The following is a 21,059-nucleotide window of genomic DNA, read 5'->3' as shown; positions in this document are numbered from 1 at the left end:
TAAGACCTTGGACTGTGGAGCTGGATTACCTGGGTTCACACCTGCTTTCCCCTTTTATTAGGTGTGTGACCTTGGACAAGTTATTTAAATTTCCTATCCTTCAGTTTCTTCATCTGCAAAATGAGGATTTAGTAGTGCCTTTTATGGGGTGGTTATGAAGATTAAATGAATTAATAGACGCAGGGTCTTTATATAGTGGCAGTTGTCAAGGGCTGGTCTTTTTTTTTTTTTTTTTAAGATTTTATTTATTATTTATTTGACAGGGATCACAAGTAGGCGGAGAGGCAGGCAGAGAGGAAGGGAAGCAGGCTCCCTGCTGAGCAGAGAGCCCGATTTGGGGCTCAATTCCAGGAACCTGGGATCATGACCTGAGCCGAAGGCAGAGGCTTTAACCCACTGAGCCACTCAGGCTCCCCAGTCAGGGGCTGTTCTAAGTAAACATTTGCTATTATTAGTTATATTGGATGGTATTAGGGTGGTTGGGGCAAAAAAGAGAAACACTATGTACTTTAACTTCTCATTTTAGCCTTCTGAGATTAGCTTTTCAGTCTTTCCCTCTCAGTTTTCATCATGGTCTATCAGCTCATATCCATATGTCCAAAGTAGACCTCTCCTCGACCTTTTTATCTCAGATGATGATATCAGTTTGTCATGTCCACTAATCAGGGTACCATGCTTAGTTGACCTCTTTGTGGCCCCCATCCTTTTCCAGGATCTGAACTATCAGCTGGTTTAATCCTTCTCCCTCAGGAATGTATCTCAAGCCTCTACTTTGTTCATGTAACCACTATTTTACTTACTAGTCAGCTAATAGGTGCCAGACAGTCTTTGAGGTTCTGGAAATATGGTAATGATCTTACATTCTCATAGGAAAGAACATGATAATAAACAAGAAAATACTTACGGGCATTAAGTACTTTTAAGAATGAAGAGGGTAGTGGGACTAGAATGATGGGAAGGAGCTCTTTTAGACATGGTAGTTGGCGAAGATTTCTCTGATGAGATGGTATCAAGACAGGGACTTAATGAGGGTAGGATGACCAAGCTCTGAAAACACCGGGTGTTAGTAGGAAGCCTTGCATGTAGAGGGAACTTGAAGTACAAAGGCCTTGAGAAAATAGGGTATATAGCCTATTCAGGAAACAGCTTCGAGGCCAGTGGGGCTGAGATAGAGGGAGCAAAGAGAAGACTGGTGGAAGATGAGGCCAGAGGGAGCCCAGGACACATGAAGGGCCTTCCAGGCTATCTTTCAGACCTGGGCTTTTATTCTGAGTGTGGAGGGAAGCTGCCGTCCTCTCTCACCTAGACCTCCTGCAGGAGTTTTCTTTCTTCTCTCTTGCTCTCCACCATGTCCTGCTTTAAACCCTTCAAATTATTCCCGTTGCACTTAGGATAAAATACAGCTCCACCCGTGCCCTATGGGTTTCTTTGTGGTTGGATCTCTGCCTGCCTTCCCAGGGCGTCGCCCGCTACCTCAGCTGCAGACCACTCTGCGTTAGTCATACATTTCCTCCAGCTTTGGGTTGTGCAGAGTCCTTGCTTGCATCAGATCTTCCTTAGCATGGACTGTTCCTTCTGCCTTCCCCCCATTTTTACTTCTTTTAAATTCCCATTGATTTTCCTCCCAATTTTTTGTTTTGAAAAATTTTTATTTTTATTTTAAAGATTTTTATTTATTTATTTGACAGACAGAGATCACAAGTAGGCAGAGAGGGAGGCAGAGAGAGAGGGGAGGAAGCAGACTCCCCACTGAGCAGAGAGCCCAATGCGGGGCTCAATCCCAGGACGCTGAGATCATGACCTGAGCTGAAGGCAGAGGTTTTAACCCACTGAGCCACACAGGCGCCCTGTTTTGAAAATTTTTAAACAAATGGAAAAGTTGGCAAATAGTATAACAAACGTCTGTGTAACTTACTAATATTTATGAGTTGTTAACATTTTACCGTAGTTGCTTTTATTAGGCTTCATTTTATGTTTTGTTCCTTAGAGATCTCTTTCCCGAATATACCCCTCCTCACTCTTGGTAGTTGCTTCAAGTTAATTCCCCAGAGTACTTAAAAAGAGTATCTATCTGTTGAACTGCTTATTTTCTGCCTCCCATGGACAGTAGGCTCCACATATGCAACAGTCATCTTTTCCCCTCCTGTCCTGTCTTCTGGTATCTAGCACCTTTTAAGCATGTGTTAGGTATTTGTTGACCCGTATTCACACACAGTTGTGCCTCTGTTCTTCTCAGATGGACACTTCAACCCGGAGGTGGTCAAGTACCGGCAGCTGTGCTTCAAGTCCCAGTACAAGCGCTACCTGACATGTCAGCAGCAGTACTTCCACAGGCTGCTCAAGCAGATCCTGGCCTCCCGGAGCGTAAGTAGTGCCGGCCCCTGCGTGTGGCACGGGGACGCTGAACGCACACATCTCATCGCTTCAAGAAGTGGATCGGGTACTGCAGGTCGGCGATAGCAGTAAGAAGAAAACGGGACCAGTAAGGTCACCACACAGTTAGGCTGTATTGTCCTTTCTTACTCATTTTAAGATGTAGCCTGGTTTCAGAGATGTGAAAACATGGAAAAATGGTATCTCTTAAAACTGATGAAATAGTGCTCGCTTCGGCAGCACATATACTAAAACTGATGAAATATCATAGCTTCAGTCTTTAGCAAGGTCAGCAGATGGCTTTGAGATCCATCGTGGGTTGTTTAGGAGAAGCAGGTTGCTGCACAGCTGGCGTGCGAGAGCACACAGGCCTCCAGATACCCTGACGGATGAATAGGGCACCAGGCTTCATGGCCTGGGAGTTGGACCTGTGTGGTAATCTTAGAGGCACGTGTTGTAGACTTGAGGAATGCACCAGAACAAACCTTGGGTGATGACGTGTATGCCCATCTGCTCTCTTCCTAGGACCTACTGGAGATGGCCCGACGGAGTGGCCCAGCCCTTCCCTTCCGCCAGAAGCGCCCTTCACCGTCCCGGACCCCTGAGGAGCGGGAGTGGCGGACCCAGCAGCGTTACTTGAAGGTCTTGAGGGAAGTGAAGGAGGAGTGTGGTGACACAGACCTGTCATCTGATGAAGAGGGTGAGTGTCTGCGGGCACTTGGAGTAGCTGGGATGTTGCATTTACACCAGCAGCTTGTTGTTCAGTTGGAGCCAGTGGTAGCCATTTATCTCCCGGGAAGGAAGCTATCCCAATTGTCTCTCTTGGGGGGAGGTGGATGATGGGACTCAGAACTCCTTAGTCTTTGGGCTCTGAGACATTCCTGTTAGGTGGGGTGTGACTGCATACATTTTTTACCTTTGATGCTTAAGTGGCATTTGAGTTTAGATGAGATGAATCCCTGCATGGCAGGGCTCTCCACAGTAGGCCTTCTGGTCCTATTGTGCCACTTGAGAGAACTGCTTTTCCCCTTACAGGAGAGTAGTAGTGACTGTTGGCCTGCTGCAATGCGACCCCATCACTCTGTTGAAGTCTCTCTTCCTGGAAGAGCCGTTTAAATGACCTAAGTGTGCTCCAGTTCGTCTGGAGAAGGGTCAGAAAGGAATGGTGGAACCCTGGCCTCCATGTTGTTGGCTTAGCCTTGTTGAACCCAAATGGCCACTTACCCAATCTCCCCTATTGGAGTCCACAGCCACGTTGGATTTACAAGAAAAATTTTCTTTTGAAGATCTCAGCTCATGGCTTCCGAGCTCTCCAGCGCGTTCTCCTAGCCCTGCGGTGCCCCTGAGGGTGGTGCCCACGCTTTCAACCACGGATATGAGAACTGCAGGTGAGAGCTGAGTGATGCTGTGGACACTTCGGGAGAGCAGGACCTAGATCTGAGAACTCCCTTACTGGGACGGGGGGTGCTGGATTCTTACCTACCAGGGAATCGAAGCATTCCTTAGAAGTGGGAGATTAGAAGTTCCTGTAGGATTCCACTTGTCTCCCAAGTAGGTAGGCCTGCCTTTCTTCCTTCCTTTGTTTTGAAGCTTTTCCTTAGTTGCTGATCAGATGGTATTTTGGACTAAAGAAAGCAAGATTCTTTTTTTTTTATTAAAGATTTTATTTATTTATTTGACAGAGAGAAATCACAAGTAGATGGAGAGGCAGGCAGAGAGAGAGAGAGAGGGAAGCAGGCTCCCTGCCGAGCAGAGAGCCCGATGCGGGACTCGATCCCAGGACCCTGAGATCATGACCTGAGCCGAAGGCAGCGGCTTACACTGAGCCACCCAGGTGCCCAGAAAGCAAGATTCTTAAAATAGCAATGTTTAGGGGCAGTTCAATAATAGAACAAGAGAGGTAATCAGAGCAGTTTCTTAGAATGTGAAATTAGAGAAGAACTTTTAACTGGGATAGCAATCAAAGAAGATGGTTAAGAATTTTTGAGGTGTTTTAGGAGCAGCTGAGATCATTCTTATGATAGAGAAAAACATAGAGAAAAGCTGAAGAGTTGATCCTGTGACTATTTCAAGATTGTGTGTGCTTATAGTACATGGGAGTCAGAAGGGACACTCGGAAACAGATTACTTTGAGTATCACAAGTGACCAGAAAGACTTGAATTTGAGCATCATGCTAGTGAATGACCTAGTCCATATGGTTTGGTTCATTTTCTCTCAGATAAAATAGAACTGGGGGACAGTGACCTGAAGATAATGTTAAAGAAGCACCATGAGAAGCGGAAACATCAACCCGTAAGATTGGGTGGGGTGGTCACTAGTGGTTTTTGGTCTAACATCTTTGGATTGGCGTTTGGGAGATAAAGGTAGTCACCATATCAAATATCTTTGGATAGGCTTTTAGGAGATAAGGTAGTCACCATATTATTGTTTATGCTTCCTTTTCTTTCATTGTTGGGAAACAGGAGCCACTGTAGTGGCTAGTTAACACCAGCAATATGAGAGGAAGACAGATGCTTGACCTAGTGTCTGATTTGTATGTTCTATGAATCACTATATACATTTTACCTGTGTTCAGAGAGGTTGAGGAGCTTGTCCTTGGCCCTACTGCTAGGAAGTCAGGAGTCAGATCCTGTGTTCTTGCCACTTTTTACTCTCTGTTACTCTGCAGAGTCAAGGTGATGCCAGTGCAGCCAAGTCAGAGAGCAGAGCTCCCGTCCAAGAAAAGCCAGGGAGGTGGGAAGCATCCCACATTGGAAATCAGCAAATTCCTTACCTTTTATGAACCGCATTTTCAGACTATAAAATATAATGATATTTAATAAGCTTGTTTGAAGAGCAGTAAGATAAGGAATGCAGAAGAGCTTTATAAACTAAATGTCATGCAATAGAAAGGTTGGAAGTGAGTTCTGTGTCCCGTTATGAAGGGGAGTAGTTTTTGTCTCCATATACATATATATATATATAAAAGACTTTATTTATTTGATAGACAGAAATCACAAGTAGGCAGAGAGGCAGGCAAAGAGAGAGGGGGAGGCAGGCTCCTTGCTGAGCAGAGAGCCTGATGCGGGGCTTGATCCCAGGACCCTGAGATCATGACCTGAGCTGAAGGCAAAGGCTTTAATACACTGAGCCACCCAGGTGCCCCTCCATATATTTTTAATTGAACATGATTTCCTCAAGTGTGCCTAATATCTGATTGTATCTAGGTAAATTGGGAAAATAATCAGCAGTTTCAGCTTCTTTTGGGGGCCTGTATAACAAATCTTTGAATATCACATCCAGGATCATCCGGACCTTTTGACAGGGGACCTCACACTTAATGACATCATGACTCGAGTAAATGCTGGCAGAAAGGGCTCTCTAGCAGGTAAAGATGTCCTTTTTAGGTATATATCATCGGACTGTTGTGTTATGTTACATGAGCCTGTCTGTGTGGCAAAAATAAATCAGACCACAGCTTTCTTCTTGTTGATAGCTTTTGTTTAGTTATTGCTTGTTATGGACTTACAGGTGAAAAATGAGTATAAGATCAATACACTACATCTTTGGCTGTTTAATAGGTGTTAAAATTAACTTGTGAAATCTTTCAGTGGGTTTGGTTAAAAAAAGAAAAAAGAACTCAGTGTCTTATTACTTTTTTTTTCCCCATCTACTGGTGGGTGTTCGGAAAATAGCATTTAGATGGGACCCTCACTTCCTGATGTAGAAAATGCAGTTCTGTGATTTGTGTTGCCTTTTCCTCCTAGCCCTATATGACTTGGCTGTCCTTAAAAAAAAGGTTAAGGAAAAAGAGGAGAAGAAGAAGAAGAAAATAAAACTGATCAAATCAGAGGCAGAGGATTTGGCTGAACCCTTAAGCAGTGCTGACGGGATCCCACCTCTCTCCCAGGCCCCTTCTCCACTGGCTATACCTGCCATCAAGGAGGAGTAAGTGAGCAACAGAGATTCCTGCTCAAGGGTGAAAGATGAACCCGCGGTTTACCCAGCACTCATGCGTGGAAGAAGCCTGTGCATGTTGAATCTGCAAGACCAGAGTCCCAGGGGACCTGCTAGGGAACGTGTTTGGTGTGGTCCTTTATTGAACTTTTGTATGACTCTTAGAGGGTTTGGGGGACCTAAACCATCTGGGAATGTGTTCTTGGTCTCTTCAGTTGTTCTTACATATTTTTTCCTTCCTTAGGCCTCTTGAAGATCTCAAACCTTGCCTTGGAATCAATGAAATATCTTCCAGTTTCTTCTCTCTTCTATTAGAGATCTTGCTGCTAGAGGGGCAAGCTAGCCTTCCCATGGTAAGAGTTTTGGAAAGGTCAGATGTACATTAGAGTTTTCAAATTGTAGAAGACTGGCAGTGTTCAGCTGGAGAGGAATTCCAGGTTCCTCTCAGAGTTCTGCAGCTCACTTGCTCTGCGACTGGTAGATAGATTCTAGCTTGCTCGGGCGCGTCTGCAGGGTTGCTGATGTGGAACAGACCTCTGACTGGCTTCTGCCTTTGTGTTCCCTTAGCTGGAGGAACGGGTTTTGGATTGGCAGTCCTCTCCAGCCAGCTCCCTCAATAGCTGGTTCTCTGCGGCCCCCAACTGGGCAGAGTTGGTGTTACCAGCTCTGCAGTATCTTGCTGGGGAAAGTCGGGGTAAGATACTTTTTTCCTTAGGGTCAAGTATCCTCCCCCATTTAATTCATTTTCCTGTAAACCGCAACATTCCTGGTTAAAGCCCTGTGGTTTCACCTACTGCTGTGCCGTGGGGGTCTCCACTGTCCTGATCCACTATGAAACATTCAGAAGTTCTCTCGGGGCTCGGGGATCGCAGTTATTCGGAGTTTTGCGCTCTTTCTGACCTGTGCCGCTTGTTCATGTGATCCATTTCTTGGCAGCTGTACCTTCCAGTTTCTCTCCGTTTGTTGAATTCAAAGAGAAAACGCAGCAGTGGAAATTGCTTGGTGAGTAATTCATTCTGCTCATAGCAGTGGGTTTTCATCCTTTCCCATCCCTGCTCAGCTGCTTTTGCCTTCCAATCCATACAGCCCAATAGGATGTTGAGAACAGCAGTATTAAGCCTTACTTTGCTCAGTAAAAGAAGCAAAATATCTGTAAAAAAAAATCCTTCGTGACTCTTTTGGTATCTCAGGGTCTAAGTTTCACCCCTCCTCTGGATTTTGGCTCCCCCAAGTTGGGATGGATGGATGGCCTTTCTAGGACAATGCACTCTGGTGTTGGCTGGGTTTATATCTGTGGGGCTATTTTACAGTAGGACCCATAGTCATATTAATTGCACCTGTTCTTGTAGATTAACCTGCAATAGTGTTAACTTTTTCTTTCCTAACAATGGGCTTTGCTATTGAGGATAACGTGCAACAGGATGTCAGACAGCCCTGAATACACTATTTCCAAGTGGCAGGATTGTTTTTTTCTTTTTTAAATTTATAAAGTCCCACTTACTAAGTTTTAGTATCCTGTATCTGAAGCACTTTGATGACTTTTACCAATGATGGTGATCAGAGGAAAATTCCATGTTGATTCCTACTGAAACTCACTAACCTTTCTCTTTACCCCCTAGAGTGATCCGTGAAGGGAGAGAAGGAGAGAAGATTTTAAGTGCAGTAGATTAATTTATTCCTTAAAATGTTTATTTGGCTTTTAGATGTCAGGGATTGTGTTAGGTGCCAGAGTATATAATGAACAAACATATACATTTCATTCACATGAAAAAACAAACATATACATTTTGTGAGGGGAAAGTACCAGAAAGATGGAAGTTTATGACAAGGTGTTGGTGTATTCTGCAGAGTTGGGAGGACCTTCCTGAGGAAGGAACATTTCATCAGAGATGTTAATGATGCCTGGGAGGGAGGGAGGCAGACTGAGGAGAAGAGCTCTCCATGTGGGGGAAACAGTATGGGTCAGCCAGGGAAGATTGGATGTGAGAAAATCACACAGGCCTACGTAGAGATGATGAGAATCTGGGGGGAGAGAGAATGGACAAATTGAGAAGTTGTAGGTGGTTAAAGCCATACGACTTGGTTATGACTGGCTGTGGGGAGTAAAGGGAGCGTGCTGTCAAGCATCACTTCCAGATTTGTGTCTTGTGGTGAAGCTGCCATTCATTGTGGTAGGCAGCTGTGGAGGGTGAGGGTGGAGATCCTGAGTTTAGTTGGACGTGCTGAGTGTGAGCTGCCTTCGAGGTATTTAAGTGTCGATGTTAAGTAGGCAGTGTGGGTGAGAGGGAGTAGAGAGTGTGGGTTTAGAATCCAGATGGGAGAGTCAAAGCAGGGAGTTGTTGGCATATCTACAGTAGTCAAACCCAGAGGCATAGGGAGGTAGTGTGAAGTGAGGAGAAATGAGAACCTTTGACAAGGCCTTGAGAAGCTCCAAGACAGGGTAGGCTGAGCAGGAGAGCATTCCCCGCAAGGAGACTTGGGGGGAAACCATGAAATAGTTGGATCTTGGAAGCCAGGGAAGGACCCAGTCAGGAAGTGGGGAGTAGTCATTAGCCTTGATCATCCTAAAAGGTTCAGTGAAATAAAGCCCATGGATTTGAGGACATGGAAGAGCTGGTGAATTTCTTGTAAGAGTGATTCCTTATCAGTATGACGGGCATCAAGGACAGTGGGGAGCTGAAGGCAACCCGTGATTGCTGACTGTGTTGCTCTTTCTGACTCTGTCAGCCTACTGGTGGCTGGAAGTCAGCTTGGAAGAGGACCTGTGCCCGGGGTGGCAAACCTTATAGGACCAGCTAATAAGGATTTTAAGCTTGTGGACCTGATAAGACAGGTGGCCAGTTTGCTGACCCGTATGTAATGTACCCCTTGGAAATCTGCGGGTACTACCAGTCAGGGCCCCCTTGTCTATAGTCAGTTAAATATTGACCATCATACCTCTGGTTAAAGAGACGATGAATCTAAACACTTTCTTAGAGGCTTAACAGGGAAGGGGATGATAGTAAGAGGGACTTGTGGCCAAGAAAGGCATTTTTTTCAATGAGAGAAACTCTGAGTCTAAGTGTTGATATGAAGAGTACAGTGGAGAGAGGGAGACTGAAAATGCAGAAGAGAAGGGAGAATTCACCATGAAAACGCCTGAGAAAGAGGGAAAGGGATTGGCCTTGGTCGACAGGAGGGAGTGCAGTTCTTACTGTGGGGGCAGGTGGTGGACACCCAGCAGTCGGCTGGCGGGCTGTGTTTTTAAAAGTTCCCAGGTGATGATTCTGTGGATAGGGCTGGGGTTGAGGAACACTGCATTAGGCATGTGGAGGATAGAGGAGTTTCAGGTAATGACAGAGTCCATTTGTGACTGTGGGAGTGAGTGGCTGGAGTGCAGTGGAGGGAGGTCGTGTGGACAGAAAGAACCACAAGGTTTGCATATTGGCCGTACTGCCCATCTGGATGTGCTAGTTGCCCAGTGTGCTGGCAGGAAGTGTTATGGTAAGGGGCCAGGTGAGCCAGTGCTCTGTGAGAAATGACTAGGTCAGTAGCTGCAAGAAGCAGGGGGCAGGGTGGAACAGGTGGGTGGGTGATGGTAAGAGTCTTGGGGACCAGGCCTTTGATTTATTTTGATTTTCCAGAAGAGCTGGGGAAAGATAGTCCGGAAGCAGTGATGGGATGCACAGAAGGGCGTGGCTGTGAGAGGACAGGCAGCCAGTACTCCCCAAGGTAGACTGGAGAAGCAGACTTCACATCCAATAAGGATGTGGAGGGAGTGATTGAGAAGGGGATTAGGCTGTGGGGAAATGGACTATGAAGGAGCAATTCTAGAAGGCAGAGAAGTAGGGGAGTCTTTCCAGGATGAGAAAGTGCAGTACTTTCCGGGGACAGTGGGACTGTGCCTGACAAAGGAGGGCATGTTTGAGTCCTCAGAAGTGTCATCTCAGCTGCTTTGAGAAGGGTAGGCCCTGAGGGGCTGCATTCTTCCCACAAGCAGACCCAGGTGCTGGTGGTCTCTTTGGCTTCTAGCCTGGGCAGGAGACATAGGGACTGTCCTGTGATGGGTGCTTCCGTAGGAGACCGAACAAAGTAGTAGGGGAGGAGGGCACAGAGGGACGTGCTTATTTCTCTAGGTGGGTCAAGGGGGTCAAGCTTTCCTCCTGCCTGAGGGCCTGCTCATTGCTGTACGAGTTGGTAGAATGCTTCTGTTGCCCCACTATGAGAAGAAGCCTTTTCTGACCCCACAAAGATAGGAAAACTGCCCTAGGGTAAGCTCTCATGATATTTTTTGTGATACCTTTCACTTTGAGATTTTATTAACATGTATTCTTTTCTCACTTGACTATAAACTCTGTGAGAACAGAGACTGAGTTCACTGAGTAACCCCGCCTCGCATGCAGTGCGTGGCACGTGGTGGCTGCTCAGCAAATCCCTGGGGAATGAGCAATTCACTCAGGAAGCATCAGAAGTGTTGGTCCAGGCAGACAGAGAATGGAAGGCAATACAGGCTGAGGGGATAGTAAGTGCAAAGGACCATTACACCATAGGTTCTGATGGGTTCTTTCTCTGGCATAGATACAGCAAGTACAAAGAAAGTGGGATTCTGTGTAATACCTTAGATTGTTCTATTATTGTTGTTGTTGTTGTTGTTATTGTTGTTGTTATTTGCCTGTTTAATTTTTTGATAGGCCAGGCCCAAGATAATGAAAAGGAATTAGCTGCACTCTTCCAGCTATGGCTGGAAACCAAAGACCAGGCTTTCTGTAAGGTATGGTTTTTAAGAAATAACCAGACTTTTCCTATTGGATTTCTAGAGCCCTTAAATTAGCCAACATTCTTTAATGTGTTTACCTGTTAATGTTTCTTCTTTTTCCAGCAAGAGAATGAAGACAGCTCAGATGCCACAACACCTGTTCCTCGGGTGTGAGTATAATACTTTAATGGGGGGTGGTAGTCCATGAAATTATAGTTTAAGGTCCTGCCATGGTTTTGGTGGTATTTCTTAGTATGTTAGCATTGTAGTGAACTAGGTGTCCCCTGATTCTGACCTGCCTTAACATACCTGAGAAGGGTAACATGCTCCCATCAGTAAGAATGGCTTTCCGAGCAAAGGATTCTGAACTGGGGAGAGGATTGCATAGTAGACGCTCTGAAGAGCTTGTGATCCACCTTGTCGGAGGGCGTAGTCCTTTCCCTGAATTCTCCTTCAGTTCCCATTTGAGAGAGAGATGATCTTTCTTATTCTACCTATGAAGAAATTGAGGCATGAGGTTAAATGACCTGCTGAAGGTTAGTGACAGGACCTCATCTAGAATTTAGGCCTCTTGGCCTCTAATCATGAGCTCTTTATATCACATCGTTGTCATGTGATTGTTTCCAGTCTGATGTTCCCCCCACACACACCCCACCAAGCCTTGTAGAGATACAGTTGACATACAGTATTGTGTAAGTTTGAAGTATAAAACATGTTGGATTGATACATTTGTCTATTATGTATCGATTACCATAATATTAGTTATATTCATTATGTCACATAATCATCAGTTCATTTTAGTGGTGAGAACATTTAAGATCTCTATTAGCAACTTTCAAGTGTATGAAACAGTATTGATAACTGTAGTCGTTTTGCTGTAGGTCAGATCCCCAGAATGGACTTGTGTTCTAACTGGAAGTTTATGCCCTTTGATCAACCTCTCCCCATTCCCCATTTCACCCATCCACCATTCCTTGATAACGGCCATTCTCCTGTTTCTGTGAGTTCGGCTTTTTTTAGATTCCACATATGTGAGATCATAACAGTATTTGTCGTCTCTGACTTATTTCACTTAGCATAATGCCTCGAAGGGCCATCCATATTGTTGCAAATAGCAGGAGTCCCTTCTTTTTTATGGCTGCATGATATTCTGTCTTATGGAGTATTATATACCACATTTTCTGTGCCTATTGATCCACTGATAGACAGTTGGGTTGTTTCTGTGTATAGCTATTGTAAATAATGCTGTGATGAACATAAAGGTGCACATACCTTTTCAAGGTTGTGATTTCATTTCCTTCAGAAGTACACCTGGAAGTAGGATTGCTGAACCATGTGATAGTTCTAGTTTTTTTTTTTTTAACCTAACTTTTTGAGGAATGTCCATATGCTTTCTGTGTAGTGGCTAAAGCAATTTACATTCCTGCCAGCAGTGCACAATGGTTCTCTGTTCCCTGCATCCTTCCTAATGCTTATTTCTTATCTTTTTGGTAATAGCTGTTCTAACACGTGTGAGGTGGTATCTCATTGTGGTTATGATTTGCAAATATTTCCTCCCATTTGGTAGGTTGCTTTTTCATTTTGTTTTTTCCTTTGCAGTGCACAAGATTTTGACTGAAATAGTCTTACTTGTATATTTTTACTTTTATTGCTTGTGTTTTTGTATCATGTCTAAAAAATTGTTGCTTAGACCAGTGTCTGGGAAGCCTCTTTCATATATTTTCTTCTAGGAGTTTTACAGTGTTAGGTGTTATGTTTAAGTCTTTAATCCATTTTGAGTTAATTTTTGTGAGTGGTATAGGGTAGGGTTCCAAATTCAGTCTTTCCCATGTTGCTCTCCAGTTTTCCCAACACCATTTACTGAAGAGACTGTCCTTTCCTTACTGAGTATTCTTGGCTCCATTGTCAGAAATGGAGCCAGTGGTTTGACTATATACACAATGGTTTGTTTCTGGTCTTTTGATTCTGTTCCATCGGCTTATGTGTCTTCTTTTATGCTAGTGCTGTACTGTACTATTTTGACTATTATAACTTTGTAATAAAGTTTGAAGTCTGCAAATGTGATGCTTCCCAGGATTGCGGTGGCTATTTGGGGTTGTTTGTGGTTCCATATAAATTTTAGGATTTTTTTTTTCTATTTCTGTGAAATATGGTATTGGGCTTTTAATAGAGATTACATTGAATCTATAGGTGATTTGAGGTAATTGGACTTTTTATTTATTTATTTATTTATTTATTTTTTAAAGATTTTATTTATTTGACAGACAGAGATCACAAGTAGGCAGAGAGGCAGGCAGAGAGAGAGGAGGGAGCAGACTCTCCGCTGAGCAGAGAGCCCGATGAGGGGCTCGATCCCAGGATCCTGGGATCATGACTCGAGCCGAAGGCAGAGGCTTTAACCACTGAGCCACCCAGGCGCCCCTATTTATTTTTTTTATTTAAAGATTGATTTAGAGAAGAGCATTGGGGAGGGGGAAAGGGAGAGAAACTCCCAAGCAGATTCCCTGCTGAGTGCAGAGTCCAGATCAGAGCTCTTACCATGATCCTGAGATCATGATATGAGTCAAAACCGAGTCAGATTCTCAACCGACTGTGCCACCCGGGTGCCCCCGTAATACAGACATTTTTTCTTTTTTTTTTTTTTTTTAAAAGATTTTATTTATTTATTTGACAGAGAAAGATTACAAGTAGGCAGAGAGGCAGGCAGAGAGAGAGAGGAGGAAGCAGGCTCCCTGCCAAGCAGAGAGCCCGATGCGGGACTCGATCCCAGGACCCTGAGATCATGACCTGAGCCGAAGGCAGCGGCTTAACCCACTGAGCCACCCAGGCGCCCCAGACTTTTTTTCTTTCTTTCTTTTTTTTTTTTTTTTTAAAGATTTTATTTATTTACTTGACAGAGATCACAAGTAGGCAGAGAGGCAGGCAGAGAGAAAGGGGGAAGTAGGCTCCCTGCTGAGCAGAGAGCCCGATGCGGGGCCTGATCCCAGGGCCCTGAGATCATGACCTGAGCTGAAGGCAGAGGCTTAACCCACTGAGCCACCCAGGTGCCCCAGTATAGACGTTTTAACAATATTTTTCCGGTCCATGAACATAGGCAATCTTTTTGTTTATTTGTGTGTGTGTGTGTGTGTGTTTTTCAGTTTCTTTAATCAGATTCTTGTAGTTTTCGGTGTACAGATCTTTCTCCTCTTCGGTTAAATTTATTTCTAAGGGGGCGCCTGGGTGGCTCAGTGGGTTGAGCTGCTGCCTTCGGCTCAGGTCATGATCTCAGGGTCCTGGGGTCGAGCCCCGCGTCAGGCTCTCTGCTCAGCAGGGATCCTGCTTCCTTCTCTCTCTCTGCCTGCCTCTTTGCCTGCTTGTGATCTCTCTCTGTCAAATAAATAAATAAAATCTTTAAAAAAAATTTATTTCTAAGTATTTTATTGCTTTGATGCTGTGGTGTGGTTCTTTAGGTCCCTGAGCACCAGCAGAGGGCCAGCCTGAATATGGCAGAACCGTTGTCTTACATAACAGTGGTGTAGAACTCAGTTTCTCTTGGGAGCAGAAAAACTGTTCTTGTCCTGATACAAATTTGAAGTCCTTTGTTTCTCTAAGGCTGAATTTTTTTGTTGCTATTAGATGGGGTTTACTTAGCAATAGTACTGAAAACAGGTAAAAATATCAGCCTCTATCTCACCTACCTAATAACTTTCTGAATTTCTAAGACTCAGGTAATTTTTGGAAATATAGGAGTTACTTGGTAGGGTCTGGAAAGTGGACTTTTTGGCCTTTGCAGGAACAGAATACTAATGAAGGGAAATTTTTTTCATGGTACAAAGGACTGGTTCTGGGTACTGGAGAAGGGGTGATGGATACAGAATTCTTTATGTTCCAGAAGAACTGACTATGTGGTGCGGCCCAGCACGGGGGAAGAGAAACGAGTTTTTCAGGAGCAGGTAAGGGATTGCTAGTACCCACTGAAAATCGTTTCATCTGTGGGACCATGCAGAGAAATCTCTGAGCCTGGCTCTCCTTGAGTCCATATTCTTAGAGAAAACTCACACCCTTAACCTTAGATCTTCTCCTGGTTGAGATTGTTTGCTGGGGTGGAATTGGTGTGAAGAAAACAAATGATTTTGTTTTCAAAACAAATGTTTTGATGGGCTTTTGTTCCAGACAGCAGAATACCTCTATATTTCTCTCTCTGTCCCTTTGCTAGTGAGCTCTTTGGAAATCATCCTTTTCCCACTACGTTTGGCTCAGTATTCCTAGTGCAATAACCTGTTTCCTTGTTTTAGTCTCTCCAGGTCAACCCCTTATTGTGTGAAAGTGTTAGAACCCCACTAATTGTGACTTAGCAGCCCTGTCTCTTTTCTCTTGGTAGGAGCGCTACAGATACAGCCAACCTCATAAGGCATTCACCTTTCGCATGCATGGCTTCGAGTCTGTAGTGGGGCCTGTGAAGGGTGTTTTTGACAAGGAGACCTCACTCAACAAGGCTCGGGAGCACTCCCTGCTACGCTCTGACCGGCCTGCCTATGTCACCATCCTGTCTCTTGGTATGTGCCATTTGTCTCTTTTTTTTGTTTGTTTTTGTTTTTGTTTTAAGATTTTTTTATTTATTTGTCAGACAGAGATCACAAGTAGGCAGAGAGGCAGGCAGAGAGAGAGGAGGAAGCAGGCCCCCTGCTGAGCAGAGAGCCCGATGCGGGGCTCGATCCCAGGACTCTGGGATCATGACCTGAGCCGAAAGCAGAGGCTTTAAACCTCTGAGCCACCCCAGCGCCCCTGTGCCACTTGTCTCTCGTCAGGGATCCCTTCTTTCTGTAATCAGCTGTCTCCGCTGCCAACTCCAAGAAGGGCTTTGAGGGTCAGATCAGTTTTAGGAGGCCTTGGAGTTTGGGACACAAAGAGGGAATTCTGTCCCCAGAGATCGATGTGAGAATCCATGATTCTCCCCTGAAGTCTAGGCTCACATTTATTTTCCATGTAGAAATTTTCCACAGGCCAGCTAAATAGTTAACTTTGGGAATTTGCTTTCTCTAGACAGTTTTAAAGATGAGGTTTTTAATTTTTTTTATGCCGTGAAGCTTTTTGGTGGTCTGGTAAATCCTACAGACGTCACCTCAGGATTTGGTCTTTATTTATTTTTTTTTAAAGATTTTATTTATTTATTTGACAGACAGAGATCACAAGTAGGCAGAGAGAGAGAGGAAGGGAAGCAGGCTCCCCGCCGAGCAGAGAGCCCGATGCGGGACTCGATCCCAGGACCCTGAGACCATGACCTGAGCCGAAGGCAGAGGCTTAACCCACTGAGCCGCTCAGGTGCCCCAGGATTTGGTTTTTAAATGCATAAAATGAAATGCATAGAGTTACTAAAGAAAATGGTCCTATCAAAATATTTATCAAAATGTTAAATTTATGATGCAGAAATATGTATGTTTTTATTACGATATTAAATGACAGCCCTCAGCAGCAGGTCTTTTATCTCCTATAATTTCTAAATAGTGTTGGGTGGAAATGATGCTGTGATGTGATAATGAAAACACTTGATTTCTGATCCTATCACTGCCAACATAAGATTTGTTACCTTTGCTCATAATTGAAGGAAATGCTATATTTCAGTCAGATGTGGAAAATTTTTTCCCACCTGAATTTACGGACTTTAGTCTTGGCTGAACATATGAAGGGTGTAGGAGACTGCCCCCTTATTACTGTCATAATAGGTGATAATGTCGAGTCTGACTAAGGCTGAGGCACTCCTCAGTGAGCTGCTCCCCATGAGAGCAGGTTAGAGAACAGTGCTCTTCAGTGACAGCCATGCTTGACTCTTGGACTTTCCATTTTCTGATGCCATCAGTTCGAGATGCTGCGGCCCGGCTGCCTAATGGGGAAGGTACCCGGGCAGAGATCTGTGAGCTGCTCAAGGACTCCCAGTTTCTCGCCCCAGATGTCACCAGCACCCAGGTAGGATGGAAAAGAGATGGTGTTTGTTTTGTTTCAGAACGGATTTAAGAAAACTTACAAGGAAACATAAAATGTCATAGTTTTTTTTTTTTTTTTTTTTTTAATTGAATGAAGAAAAGGAAAGGAAGAGGTCCTGAGAAAGGGGAACAGTGATGACCTAAGACCCTGTGGAGCACAGATTTCACTCGCACTTTCCTTCAGCTTCTATGGCTTCTTGGTTCCCCGCTCCTTCGGGGAGCAGCTCAGTCTCTCAGGAATCTTGGAGTGTTGCTAGGTGCTGCAGTGAGCCATCAGCAGTATGGCCAGCAGGCCGGAGGGGGTCTGTTTGTCACGTGCAGCTTAACACCTGGCGATTTGCCTCTGGTGTCTGAGTCTGACGGGTCCCTTTCCCCTTTGCTCTGGTTCTCAGGTGAACACAGTGGTGAGTGGAGCGCTGGATCGGCTGCATTATGAGAAAGACCCGTGTGTGAAATATGACATCGGGCGAAAGCTGTGGATCTACCTGCATCGAGACCGGAGTGAGGAGGAGTTCGGTGCGTTGAGGCCCTGAGCCGACTAGGGTGCTTTTGGCTTCCTGCCCCAGGGCCATGACACTTCCCAGTGACATTCAGGCAGGACCTAGCCCGCTGGGGAGGCCACCAGCCAGGGCTTGGCCCTTTTTTTTTTTTTTTTTTTTTTTTTTTTTTTTTAGATTTTATTTATTTATTTGACAGAGAGAAATCACAAGTAGATGGAGAGGCAGGCAGAGAGAGAGAGGGAAGCAGGCTCCCTGCCAAGCAGAGAGCCCAATGCGGGACTCGATCCCAGGACCCTGAGATCATGACCTGAGCCGAAGGCAGCGGCTTAACCCACTGAGCCACCCAGGCTCCCCAGGGCTTGGCTCTTTTTTTTTTTTTTAAGATTTTGTTTATTTATTTGACAGACAGATTACATGTAGGCAGAGAGGCAGGCAGAGAGAGGAGGAAGCAGGCTCCCCACCGAGCAGAGAGCCCGATGCGGGGCTCGATCCCAGGACCCTGAGATCATGACCTGAGCCGAAGGCAGCGGCTTAACCCACTGAGCCACCCAGGCGCCCCAGGGCTTGGCTCTTAATGAAGGCGCCCTGCTTACTGTGCTGAGGCTTACCACTCTTGTTTACAGAGCGGATTCACCAAGCACAAGCTGCTGCAGCTAAAGCGCGGAAAGCCCTTCAGCAAAAACCCAAGCCCCCGTCCAAGGTGGTAAGTGACCTCTGAGGGCAGCTGCCTTAGGGGTGTCATGGTGGGTGGCAGTGAGGCCTGCCTTGAACCGCAGTGCCGTGCCATCCTTTGGTGACTTTGGTTAAACTGCACCCACATTTCTCCTCTGCCTGTAGAAATCTGGTAGCAAGGAGAGTTCACTGAAGGTCCTCAGCAGTGGTCCCTCCGAGCAGAGCCAGATGAGCCTCAGTGACTCCAGCATGCCACCCACCCCGGTCACACCTGTGACCCCCACCACTCCAGCTCTGCCTGCCACTCCGATCTCCCCTCCACCTGTGTCATCAGTGAACAAAAGTGGCCCTACTACTGTCTCAGAACCAGCTAAATCTAGCTCAGGGTAAGGTCCTCCATTTTTTCCTCCAGCTTTCTCCTTCTAAAGGCCTTTCGGATGTGTGGCTTCAATTGTTTGGTTTTTGTCATGTTCCCTTCCACCCCCCTCATTTCCCCATCTCCTTGCAGTGTTCTTCTGGTGTCTTCACCGACAATGCCACAGCTAGGAACAATGCTTTCCCCGGCTGCCAGCCAGACTCCACCAAGTTCTCAGGCCCCCGCCCGTGTCGTGAGCCACTCTGGCCCGGCTGGACTGCCCCAGGTACGGGTGGTGGCCCAGCCGGGCCTTCCCACTGTGCCTCAGCAGTCCACGGGGCAGACACAGACGCTGCCCCAGATGCCGGCGGGACCACAGATTCGCGCTCCAGCCAGCGCTCCACAGACCAAAGTCGTGCCCCAGGTAAACAGGGACAGCAAGCCTGGACCCCGCCATGGTCTCATGAGTCCAGTGGGCAGGCTGGGGAGGGACCAAGGAGCCTCACGCAGCAGCTCATTTAATGTTCACAGCCGAGTAAGCATGACTAATAAGTTGTGTTTTACATGGTGGGAATCAGAACTTCCGAGCAGTTGAGTGATTTACCCAGGATTGTAATGTCAGGACATTCGTGGAGGTGGGATGTGTTTCTAAATCTCAGGCTCCTTTCGTTGTGCCTTTCATCTGGTCATGCCACTAACTAGTCGGGTAATTTTAGAGAAGAGTCTTACCTCCTGCCTCAGTTTCCTTTACCCTAAAAGTGGTATAATATTTGTTCTCATTGTGTAGGAATAAAATGGGAGGTTCAGCGTGAAAGCTTTCTGAAAATTAAGATGCTCCACACAGATACAAGAACTTTACAGTGTCCGCTTATGAGTGTAGCAAGCCTTAAGCAGTGGTAGAGTACATGTGCTCTTAGAGGGACACTTCTGGCTGGGGGCATGCTGGGGGCAGCTTGGTGGGCTGGGCTGCATTTCGGTGTCTTATCTAGCTCTTGGTCTCACACTTGAACCAGACAGTTATGGCTACTGTTCCAGTCAAAGCCCAGACTGCAGCAGCCACTGTGCAGCGTCCTGGCCCCGGGCAGACGGGGCTCACGATGACCAGTCTCCCTGCCACAGCCAACCCCGTGAGCAAGCCAGCCACGAGTTCTCCCGGCAGCTCTGCTCCAAGTGCTTCCACGGCTGCTGTCATTCAGAATGTCACAGGACAGAACATCATCAAGCAGGTTGGTGGAAATCTCTGGGTGGATTCGACGCCTTTGTCCTAAAGCAGGACCATTGGAGATCTTAATGATTTGTAGTCTTTGATCTTTAGCTCACGGGTATTTCAAGGGTAAGTTCCCTGGTGCAGTCTTTTAGATGCCAAAGATTTCTTCTATTTCTTTTCCGTATAATTTAGCAGTTAGTAGTTTCTGGATTCAGAGTAGATGTTTCATGAATTTATTTAATGACAATCTTGTGGTATAACATATACTTTGTTGGTGTTTTTGCTTATCTCTGATAACAGTAGGATACATTTGTACTTTCCTGCTTGTGAATATGCAAGGATGATCATTGAATTTTTGAAGAATTGGTAATAGTAGGGCAATTGGCTGACTCAGTCAGTGGAGCATGTGACTCTTGATCTCAGGGTTATGAGTTTGAGTCCCGTGCTGGGTGCAGATTATTTAAAAATAAAATATTTTTTTAAAAAATCACAAAAAACCCCAAAGAATTATTAGGCACAGTAGCAGTGATGTGCTTTTCAGGTGCCTACACTGTGCTTTTATAGGTACTGTGTAATTTAATCCTCATAATGCCATGGGATAGATGCTTTTATTATCCTTCTTTTATACATGAAGAAATGGAGTCCTCTAATGGTAAAATAATGTCATTGTTTTCATTGACCAAATATTTATTGAGTGCTTTTTTTGTGCCAGGCACAGTCCAGACTATTGGGGATGTAGTGGTGTATTCCAGAGACCAAATGCCTGCCTTTTTGGAGCTAGGGGACAGAGCTGCTTCCGGGACAGGTGTAATAGCTAAGGAGAGCAGTATACGGGGAGGGGTAGAGAGTGACAGTGTGCCATTTTAGCTAAGGCCATCTGCAGGCCTGAGGGGATGGCATTTGGAAGAGGGACGAAATGAGGTTAGAGAGTGTGCCATATTTGGATTATCTGGCAGCAGCATTCTAGGCATCAGATGAAGTAAATGAAAGTGCAGGGAATTCATTGTTTTCACGTCATACGCTTGAGGAGCAACGGGAAAGACAGGTGTGAAAGAGTTCGAAGGGGGTTGCTTGAGAAGTTGGCTGTGGTTAAATCACATCACACTTTGATTTTAATTTTAACGTGGGGAGCCACTGAAAGATCGTGGGCCAGAATAAGTTGATTGGTTTATGTTTAAAAAGCTCTCTGGCTGCTGCGTAGGATGGGCTTCAGGGGACATGGAAGCAGGGAGACTGGGAGGTAGTCGAGGCAGTCCAGGAAGATGGTGCTGGCTTGTGTGCATCATCTTTGGAGGTCGGAGAGGTGCTGGGATTCTG

At 45.5% G+C, this 21,059-nt stretch overlaps 1 protein-coding gene across 3 annotated transcripts in view; it reads left to right on the top strand.

The window, feature by feature from the left end:
- NFRKB (nuclear factor related to kappaB binding protein) overlaps nt 1-21,059 on the top strand; it is a 41,218-nt gene that overhangs the window by 12,540 nt on the left and 7,619 nt on the right. The window contains exons 5-23 of one of the 3 annotated variants that reach the window (XM_044258200.1): nt 2,237-2,364; nt 2,899-3,073; nt 3,624-3,761; nt 4,593-4,666; nt 5,657-5,741; nt 6,121-6,301; nt 6,555-6,663; nt 6,878-7,004; nt 7,247-7,312; nt 10,981-11,060; nt 11,169-11,215; nt 14,923-14,980; nt 15,409-15,583; nt 16,885-16,991; nt 17,401-17,524; nt 18,132-18,211; nt 18,346-18,566; nt 18,689-18,959; nt 19,549-19,761. In XM_044258200.1, coding sequence (XP_044114135.1) covers nt 2,237-2,364; nt 2,899-3,073; nt 3,624-3,761; nt 4,593-4,666; nt 5,657-5,741; nt 6,121-6,301; nt 6,555-6,663; nt 6,878-7,004; nt 7,247-7,312; nt 10,981-11,060; nt 11,169-11,215; nt 14,923-14,980; nt 15,409-15,583; nt 16,885-16,991; nt 17,401-17,524; nt 18,132-18,211; nt 18,346-18,566; nt 18,689-18,959; nt 19,549-19,761 — 2,459 coding nt within the window. Of the gene's footprint in view, nt 1-2,236; nt 2,365-2,898; nt 3,074-3,623; nt 3,762-4,592; nt 4,667-5,656; nt 5,742-6,120; nt 6,302-6,554; nt 6,664-6,877; nt 7,005-7,246; nt 7,313-10,980; nt 11,061-11,168; nt 11,216-14,919; nt 14,981-15,408; nt 15,584-16,884; nt 16,992-17,400; nt 17,525-18,131; nt 18,212-18,345; nt 18,567-18,688; nt 18,960-19,548; nt 19,762-21,059 lie in introns of all 3 variants that reach the window. The other 2 variants (XM_044258201.1, XM_044258199.1) reach the window with 2 other exon arrangements.

Source organism: Neovison vison, chromosome 7, assembly GCF_020171115.1.
Source record: "Neovison vison isolate M4711 chromosome 7, ASM_NN_V1, whole genome shotgun sequence".
Classification (NCBI taxonomy): domain Eukaryota; kingdom Metazoa; phylum Chordata; class Mammalia; order Carnivora; family Mustelidae; genus Neogale; species Neogale vison.
The sequence above is the reverse complement of the archived record's forward strand: the minus strand, read 5'-3'. Positions and strand labels throughout refer to the sequence as shown.